The following is a 9,557-nucleotide window of genomic DNA, read 5'->3' on the forward strand; positions in this document are numbered from 1 at the left end:
CACAAGTCTCAGCATTAACCCCCAGGCTCCCAGCATCGGCCACAAGTCTCAGCATTAACCCCCAGGCTTCCAGCATCGGCCACAAGTCTCAGCATTAACCCCCAGGCTCCCAGCATCGGCCACAAGTCTCAGTATTAACCCCCAGGCTCCCAGCATCGGCCACAAGTCTCAGCATTAACCCCCAGGCTCCCAGCATCGGCCACAAGTCTTAGCATTAACCGGGGGTCTCAGCATTAACCGGGGTCTCAGCATTAACCGGGGGGTCTCAGCATTGGCCTGGGGGGTCTCAGCATTAACCCCCAGGCTTCCAGCATCGGCCACAAGTCTCAGCATTAACCCCCAGGCTCCCAGCATCGGCCACAAGTCTCAGCATTAACCCCCAGGCTCCCAGCATCGGCCACAAGTCTTAGCATTAACCGGGGGTCTCAGCATTAACCGGGGGGTCTCAGCATTAACCGGGGGGTCTCAGCATTAACCGGGGGGTCTCAGCATTAACCGGGGGGTCTCAGCATTAACCGGGGGGGGTCTCAGCATTAACCGGGGGGGTCTCAGCATTAACCGGGGGGGTCTCAGCATTAACCGGGGGGTCTCAGCATTAACCGGGGGTCTCAGCATAACCGGGGGTCTCAGCATTAACCGGGGGGTCTCAGCATTAACCCGGGGGGGTCTCAGCATTAACCCGGGGGGGTCTCAGCATTAACCCGGGGGGCTCCCAGCATAAGCCACAAGTCTCAATATTAACCCCCAGGCTCCCAGCATCAGCCACAAGTCTCAACATTAACCCCCAGGCTCCCAGCATCGGCCACAAGTCTCAGCATTAACCCCCAGGCTCCCAGCATCGGCCACAAGTCTCAGCATTAACCCCCAGGCTCCCAGCATCGGCCACAAGTCTCAGCATTAACCCCCAGGCTCCCAGCATCGGCCACAAGTCTCAGTATTAACCCCCAGGCTTCCAGCATCGGCCACAAGTCTCAGCATTAACCCCCAGGCTTCCAGCATCGGCCACAAGTCTCAGCATTAACCCCCAGGCTCCCAGCATCGGCCACAAGTCTCAGCATTAACCCCCAGGCTTCCAGCATCGGCCACAAGTCTCAGTATTAACCCCCAGGCTCCCAGCATCGGCCACAAGTCTCAGTATTAACCCCCAGGCTCCCAGCATCGGCCACAAGTCTCAGTATTAACCCCCAGGCTCCCAGCATCGGCCACAAGTCTTAGCATTAACCCCCAGGCTCCCAGCATCGGCCACAAGTCTCAGCATTAACCCCCAGGCTCCCAGCATCGGCCACAAGTCTCAGCATTAACCCCCAGGCTCCCAGCATCGGCCACAAGTCTCAGTATTAACCCCCAGGCTCCCAGCATCGGCCACAAGTCTCAGTATTAACCCCCAGGCTCCCAGCATCGGCCACAAGTCTCAGTATTAACCCCCAGGCTCCCAGCATCGGCCACAAGTCTCAGCATTAACCCCCAGGCTCCCAGCATCGGCCACAAGTCTCAGTATTAACCCCCAGGCTCCCAGCATCGGCCACAAGTCTCAGCATTAACCCCCAGGCTCCCATGTGCATTGGGCACTTAAACTGGGCATTAGCTCCAGTGACCAAAGTTACCCTAAGAATGTCCTGAGTGGGGCCAGGTGGGGTAAATTCAGAATAAAGGCTAGACAGGGGGAGACACTTGGGCAGCTACATACCCCCAGGCTGGGGCAGTTGGAACCCACAGTAGCCCTGAGGGGGGGATGGAAAGTGATTTAGGGGATCTGGGAGAGTGAGTTGTAGGATTGGGGCAAGTTGGGGGTGCGGAATCAGTTAAGGGCTTGGAGGGAGATTTAGGGTGCAGTATATATTGGGGAGCAGAATAGCACTAATGGGGTCCCTAAAACTGGGGATGGTACCAGTCCGGAGTAGGAATGGGTCGGTACCACAAATACAGAGGAGAAAGGGTCTTTAATCCAATTGGGGTGCCCTTTTGCCTGTGTTTGGGGGTTACCGTCCTTCAGCACAGGGGGAACAGTGGGGGGGTTTGGGTTGGCAATGGGCTGCGCTGGTTCTGGGATCCAAGGGCCCGAATATTTGCTGAAATTTCATCAAAGAATTCGCCGATGCTGAAATGCGGAATTTTGCAGCCAAAAAACATATTCACAGTGTACAGGGGGGTACGGGGTACAGGGGGGTACGGGGCCAATATTACTGCCCAATCACCCAATGACCAATATATTACTGCCCAATCACCCAATGGCCAATATTACTGCCCAATCACCCAATGACCAATATTACTGCCCAATCACCCAATGACCAATATATTACTGCCCAATCACCCAATGGCCAATATTACTGCCCAATCACCCAATGACCAATATTACTGCCCAATCACCCAATGACCAATATATTACTGCCCAATCACCCAATGGCCAATATATTACTGCCCAATCACCCAATGGCCAATATTACTGCCCAATCACCCAATGACCAATATTACTGCCCAATCACCCAATGGCCAATATTACTGCCCAATCACCCAATGACCAATATTACTGCCCAATCACCCAATGGCCAATATATTACTGCCCAATATTACTGCCCAATCACCCAATGGCCAATATATTACTGCCCAATCACCCAATGGCCAATATATTACTGCCCAATCACCCAATGGCCAATATTACTGCCCAATCACCCAATGACCAATATTACTGCCCAATCACCCAATGACCAATATATTACTGCCCAATCACCCAATGGCCAATATATTACTGCCCAATCACCCAATGGCCAATATATTACTGCCCAATCACCCAATGGCCAATATTACTGCCCAATCACCCAATGGCCAATATTACTGCCCAATCACCCAATGGCCAATATTACTGCCCAATCACCCAATGGCCAATATTACTGCCCAATCACCCAATGACCAATATTACTGCCCAGTCACCCAATGACCAATATTACTGCCCAATCACCCAATGGCCAATATTACTGCCCAATCACCCAATGGCCAATATTACTGCCCAATCACCCAATGGCCAATATTACTGCCCAATCACCCAATGGCCAATATTACTGCCCAATCACCCAATGACCAATATTACTGCCCAATCACCCAATGGCCAATATATTACTGCCCAATATTACTGCCCAATCACCCAATGGCCAATATATTACTGCCCAATCACCCAATGGCCAATATTACTGCCCAATCACCCAATGACCAATATTACTGCCCAATCACCCAATGGCCAATATTACTGCCCAATCTCCCAATGGCCAATATTAATCTCCATACAGTCAATGACCAACACACACCTCCAAGCACCCCAAAACCATTGACTCACCCCAAACACATGAGCTGTAAGACATTGCACCCCAGCACCCCATAACATTCACCCCAAACCTTCTGCCGCAGTGCAGCACCCCAACACGCCCCGTGCAGCACCCCAACACGCCCCGTGCAGCACCCCAACACACCCCGTGCAGCACCCCAACACGCCCCGTGCAGCACCCCAACATGCCCCGTGCAGCACCCCCAAACATGCAGAGCTCGGGGAGGGGGGGGGTTCTGTGTTTGGGAAAAGGAGAAATAAAAGCCAAACAAACGCTGTCGCTAACGAGGACAATGAAATGAATGAGGCTGAAGGAGAGGAGGTAGGTGCCCCCGACTGTCGGACTACTTACCCCTCGCCGCTAACACTGCTCTGTAATTCCCAGCAGCTGATTAGTGCCTCTATGCTAATCTTTGTTTAAATCATTCAGCTAATTAAATGATGGGATTATTCCTACGGTGACATCACCGGCACTAATTAGCTCGTTATTTGGGCTTCGGCAATAATAGCGCCGGTGTCAACATTCCCTGCTATGGCATTAACCCTTTGTGAGCCGGAGAGACCGATACTAATGCCCCTTTCTACCCCCAGACTGGCGATTCTGCCCCCGCAGTTACCCCATGATCTGCCCCCCCCCTCACTTCTCTACCAAATACCCAGCGCTGGCAATTCTGGCCAATCACGAGGAATGGGAGAAACTGGAGGAAATAGTTAATATTCAGCGCCACGCGATTCATTTTCCCTAAAATGTAATGATAATTAGATGGGTCGTAAATGCTCCTCTTCCCATTGTGACTGATGGACTCCATTAGCTGCTACTAATTAGCTTTGGGCAGAACGAGCTCCCAGCCACGTACGGCCACAGGGGCAACCGGGCAGCCGCCCCAACGCGGGGTAGGTGGGTGGTAACGGGGTAAGCGGGCAGTAACAGGGGTAAGTGGGCAGCAACAGGGGGAGGTGGGCGGTAACAGGGGTAAGTGGGCTGTAACAGGGGGAGGTGGGCGGTAACAGGGGTAAGTGGGCTGTAACAGGGGTAAGTGGGCTGTAACAGGGGTAGGTGGGTGGTAACAGGGGTAAGTGGGCTGTAACAGGGGTAGGTGGGTGGTAACAGGGGTAAGTGGGCTGTAACAGGGGTAGGTGGGTGGTAACAGGGGTAAGTGGGCTGTAACAGGGGTAGGTGGGTGGTAACAGGGGTAAGTGGGCAGTAACAGGGGTAACCGGGCAGTAACAGGAGTAAGTGGGCAGCAATGTACAGTACATGGGGTAAGTGGGCAGCAGTGTATGGAATGTGGGGTAAGTGGGCAGTAACAGAGGTAAGTCGGCAGTAATGGGTAAGTGGGCAGCAATGTACAGAATGTGGGATAAGTGGGCAGCAATGTACAGAATGTGGGGTAAGTGGGCAGCAATGTACAGAATGTGGGGTAAGTGGGCAGTAACAGAGGTAAGTCGGCAGTAATGGGTAAGTGGGCAGCAATGTACAGAATGTGGGATAAGTGGGCAGCAATGTACAGAATGTGGGGTAAGTGGGCAGCAATGTACAGAATGTGGGATAAGTGGGCAGCAATGTACAGAATCTGGGGTAAGTGGGCAGCAATGTACAGAATCTGGGGTAAGTGGGCAGTAACAAAGGGTAAGTAGGAAACAGTAAAGAAGAGAAATACTCAGCGCTTCTTGTGGTCTTCGTAAAGTGTTTATAATCTGTGTTGATTAATTGGGCAACAGTGTACGGCACATGGGGTAAGGGGGCAACAGTGTACGGCACATGGGGTAAGGGGGCAACAGTGTACGGCACATGGGGTAAGGGGGCAACAGCGTACGGCACATGGGGTAAGGGGGCAACAGCGTACGGCACATGGGGTAAGGGGGCAACAGCGTACGGCACATGGGGTAAGGGGGCAACAGCGTACGGCACATGGGGTAAGGGGGCAACAGCGTACGGCACATGGGGTAAGGGGGCAACAGCGTACGGCACATGGGGTAAGGGGGCAACAGCGTACGGCACATGGGGTAAGGGGGCAACAGCGTACGGCACATGGGGTAAGGGGGCAACAGCGTACGGCACATGAGGTAAGTGGGCAACAGCGTACGGCACATGGGGTAAGTGGGCAACAGCGTACGGCACATGGGGTAAGGGGGCAACAGCGTACAGGACATGGGGTAAGTGGGCAACAGTGTACAGCACATGGGGTAAGTGGGCAACAGTGTACAGCACATGGGGTAAGTGGGCAACAGCGTACAGGACATGGGGTAAGTGGGCAACAGTGTACGGCACATGGGGTAAGTGGGCAACAGTGTACAGCACATGGGGTAAGTGGGCAGCAATGTATATTCTTGGCACCATTGTTACCCTATAGGGGTAGGAAGAATGCCCTATCTGCCCCAAGTCATATTGTGCTGTTACTCTGAGAAATCCCCATTAGCCCCAGGATCACTGTCAGTTCCCCCTACACAAACAATTCCCCATTATTTACAGCAGGTGCCCCCCCCCCCACCCTATAATGATTAAAATGGACAGGACTGGTTGGGGTGCCACTGTACCCCAGTAATGGCTTCTGTACCCCCCCCCCGGCGGTAGCGGAGTAAAGAAGACACTCACCTTGTTGTGGGGGAGTCGGGGCAGAAATGGGGGCACTTCCCTCCGCAATGAAACCCGATGGCGGCGGCGGCGGCTGCTTGAGGTTTTCTATTAAATATTTCATAAAAGTAAATATTTCTGTAGTTCCCCGACACAATGAGGAGGAGGAGGAGGATGAGGAGGAGGAAGATTTGTCTCTTTGTGCAGGAAAAGAAAGAAAGAATTTCAGTCAAGTCCAAGGGAAAAAACCCCCAACTCAAAGTATAAAAAAAAGACAGTTGGGGGGGGGGGGTAGGAGGGAAGGATCTCTGCCCCCCCCATGGGGATTCCAGGGAGAGAAATTACCTGCCTCTTGCTGTAAGCTCCGCAGCCGAGTGGGCCAGCTCCGCTCCTGCGCTATTTAAGCACCCCCGGCCGGTCCCCAGTTAGCGGCTTCCGACTCGCCCAAGGAGCTGACAAGCACTGTTAGAGGAGGCTGAACATGTTGCTCTAATGGACCTCATTAAGTTCTACTTACAGATGTTCTCTTAACATAATTGATCTGCGGTGAGTAGAGAGGCTGCAACTTATTCCCCAGCCCCCAATTACGGGCCGGTAATTAGATCCCCAACCTCCAATTTCTCACATTCACCCTTCTAACATTCCAAAATATCAAAGTATCTGTTTCTCACAAAAGCCGAGCCCCCCCCCCGACTGGACTCCTCTCGACTCCCCGCTATTGACAGTCGGATCGGCTTTAACCTTTGTAGAGACGCCAGTTGCAGAGACGCAGTCGCTCCGATCGCTCCGACGCGGCCGCGCTTTCCTCTCTCTCTTTTCCTTTTAACCCCCAGAAACAAAAGGGAAGGAGGAAAGAAACGAACTTGTAGTTGTGATAAAAGAGTTCGGGCGGGGGGGGGGGGGGGGGCTGTCTAATGTCCTTTTATCTCCATTAATTCCTCACAGGAGAACTTTAAGGAACAATGAAGGAGAAGCCGAGAACCTTCCTGCGCTCACCTGGGACTCCCGGAGCCAAAGTCGGCCTTTTATATTGCCAATCAGGGGGCTTTTATATTGCCAATCAGGGGGCTCTTATCATCCCGCTAATTAGCACTGGGGGGAATGCTAATGTGGGGCTTTTGCACTTAAAAGGGGAAATATTTCCTGCTCTGCAAAGAGTCGGCATTGGGCCTGACAAGCCCTGGGACTAATGGGCCGGACTGAGGTGGGGGGGGGGGGGCAAAGACCCCCCCATATACTCACTCTCCCAGGGCCCCAACTGCTATAGATTATTGTCGGGGCGGATCACAAAGAAGCAACACATTTGCATTTCTTTTTAACAAACTCATTAAAGAACCAAAGCGCTTCGATCGGCCGCCTGATCTCTTAACGAGAGGAATAATACTTCTGTGTAATGATTGTCAGGAGTATTGATGGAGTATTGATGGAGTATCGATACCCAGGATCTAATGAAGGTCTGCTCTGAGGGCAAAGGGAGAAGGAAAATCAGGAAAGATGGCAGGAGTAGCTCAATGTAGTGACAGTAGGGCAAGGTGGGAGGTTGGGTGAGAAGGAGACAGTAGGGCAAGGTGGGACGTTGGGTGAGAAGGAGACAGTAGGGCAAGGTGGGATGTTGGGTGAGAAGGAGACAGTAGGGCAAGGTGGGACGTTGGGTGAGAAGGAGACAGTAGGGCAAGGTGGGACATTGGGTGAGAAGGAGACAGTAGGGCAAGGTGGGAGGTTGGGTGAGAAGGAGACAGTAGGGCAAGATGGAGACAGTAGGGCAAGGTGGGACGTTGGGTGAGAAGGAGACAGTAGGGCAAGGTGGGACGTTGGGTGAGAAGGAGACAGTAGGGCAAGGTGGGACGTTGGGTGAGAAGGAGACAGTAGGGCAAGGTGGGACGTTGGGTGAGAAGGAGACAGTAGGGCAAGGTGGGACGTTGGGTGAGAAGGAGACAGTAGGGCAAGATGGGATGTTGGGTGAGAAGGAGACAGTAGGGCAAGGTGGGACGTTGGGTGAGAAGGAGACAGTAGGGCAAGGTGGGACATTGGGTGAGAAGGAGACAGTAGGGCAAGGTGGGATGTTGGGTGAGAAGGAGACAGTAGGGCAAGGTGGGACGTTGGGTGAGAAGGAGACAGTAGGGCAAGGTGGGACGTTGGGTGAGAAGGAGACAGTAGGGCAAGGTGGGATGTTGGGTGAGAAGGAGACAGTAGGGCAAGGTGGGACATTGGGTGAGAAGGAGACAGTAGGGCAAGGTGGGACGTTGGGTGAGATGGAGACAGTAGGGCAAGGTGGGATGTTGGGTGAGAAGGAGACAGTAGGGCAAGGTGGGACGTTGGGTGAGAAGGAGACAGTAGGACAAGGTGGGACGTTGGGTGAGAAGGAGACAGTAGGGCAAGGTGGGACGTTGGGTGAGAAGGAGACAGTATGGCAAGGTGGGACGTTGGGTGAGAAGGAGACAGTAGGGCAAGGTGGGACGTTGGGTGAGAAGGAGACAGTAGGGCAAGGTGGGACGTTGGGTGAGGAGACAGTAGGGCAAGGTGGGACGTTGGGTGAGAAGGAGACAGTAGGACAAGGTGGGACGTTGGGGTAGAACGAGACAGTAGGACAAGGTGGGACGTTGGGGTAGAACGAGACAGTAGGGCAAGGTGGGATGAGTGCAAGCCTTGGGGGCTAATGACACTGATTAACGCGAAGAGGTTAAATAGTGGGGGGAATGTTATAGTTCCGTAAGCGCAGGGATTAAGTCTCAGAATTCCCCCCGGGGGTAAAATGAGCTAAAAACTCGGGAGAAAAGTAACTTTCCGGCATCTTATTAAATGTTTAATTTAGTCGGATTCGGTGCCAACCGGTCACTGGGTTCTGCCCTTTCAGTAGTCGCAAATGCCAACTCCGTACCGGGCAGAACTCTTTATCTGAGCTGCTTATTGGGCCCCGGCAGAACCGGACGCTAATTAGGAACCTCGCGTCGGGATTGCGATCTCGGATTAAATCGCCCAATCAGATTCTCTGCTCAGATATTGGACCGGCGCCAGGGTACTGTCTGTAAATCCAATAGTATCAAATTCATATTTGCGTTCTATTCGGCAGCGTGAGGGGGGAGGATGAGGCCCAAATATGGGGGTGCCTACCCCCCAACAACTCCCCTTGCTGCTATAACTGCCCCTGCCCTTCTGGGAAGGTTCCCACTAGATGGTGGAACAGTGTTGCTGGGAGTTGCTCCCATTCAGCCCCATTAGTGAGGTTGGGCAGTGATGTTGGGGGTCAGGCTCACAGTCGGGGTTCCATCCCACAGGGGGGCAGTTGGGTTGCCCCTCCCCTTGCTGCTATAACTGCCCCTGCCCCTCTGGGAAGGTTCCCACTAGATGGTGGAACAGTGTTGCTGGGAGTTGCTCCCATTCAGCCCCATTAGTGAGGTTGGGCAGTGATGTTGGGGATCAGGCTCACAGTCGGGGTTCCATCCCACAGGGGGGCAGTTGGGTTGCCCCTCCCCTTGCTGCTATAACTGCCCCTGCCCCTCTGGGAAGGTTCCCACTAGATGGTGGAACAGTGTTGCTGGGAGTTGCTCCCATTCAGCCCCATTAGTGAGGTTGGGCAGTGATGTTGGGGGTCAGGCTCACAGTCGGGGTTCCATCCCACAGGGGGGCAGTTGGGTTGCCCCTCCCCTTGCTGCTATAACTGCCCCT

At 53.5% G+C, this 9,557-nt stretch overlaps 1 protein-coding gene across 2 annotated transcripts in view; it reads right to left on the reverse strand.

The window, feature by feature from the left end:
* The window catches only part of lmo3 (LIM domain only 3), a 49,543-nt gene extending 42,640 nt beyond the window's left edge, over positions 1 to 6,903 (reverse strand). Inside the window, exons 1-2 of one of the 2 annotated variants that reach the window (XM_031898401.1) lie at positions 6,237 to 6,903; positions 5,913 to 5,999 (exon numbers count right to left, since the gene is read on the reverse strand). Coding sequence is in view for 1 of the 2 variants with exons in the window: in XM_031898399.1 (XP_031754259.1) it covers positions 5,913 to 6,015 (103 nt within the window). In the remaining variant the exon portion in view is untranslated. Of the gene's footprint in view, positions 1 to 5,912; positions 6,089 to 6,236 lie in introns of both variants that reach the window. The other variant, XM_031898399.1, reaches the window with a different exon arrangement.
* Positions 6,904 to 9,557: the final 2,654 nt, after the last annotated feature.

This window comes from Xenopus tropicalis, chromosome 3, assembly GCF_000004195.4.
Source record: "Xenopus tropicalis strain Nigerian chromosome 3, UCB_Xtro_10.0, whole genome shotgun sequence".
NCBI lineage: Eukaryota > Metazoa > Chordata > Amphibia > Anura > Pipidae > Xenopus > Xenopus tropicalis.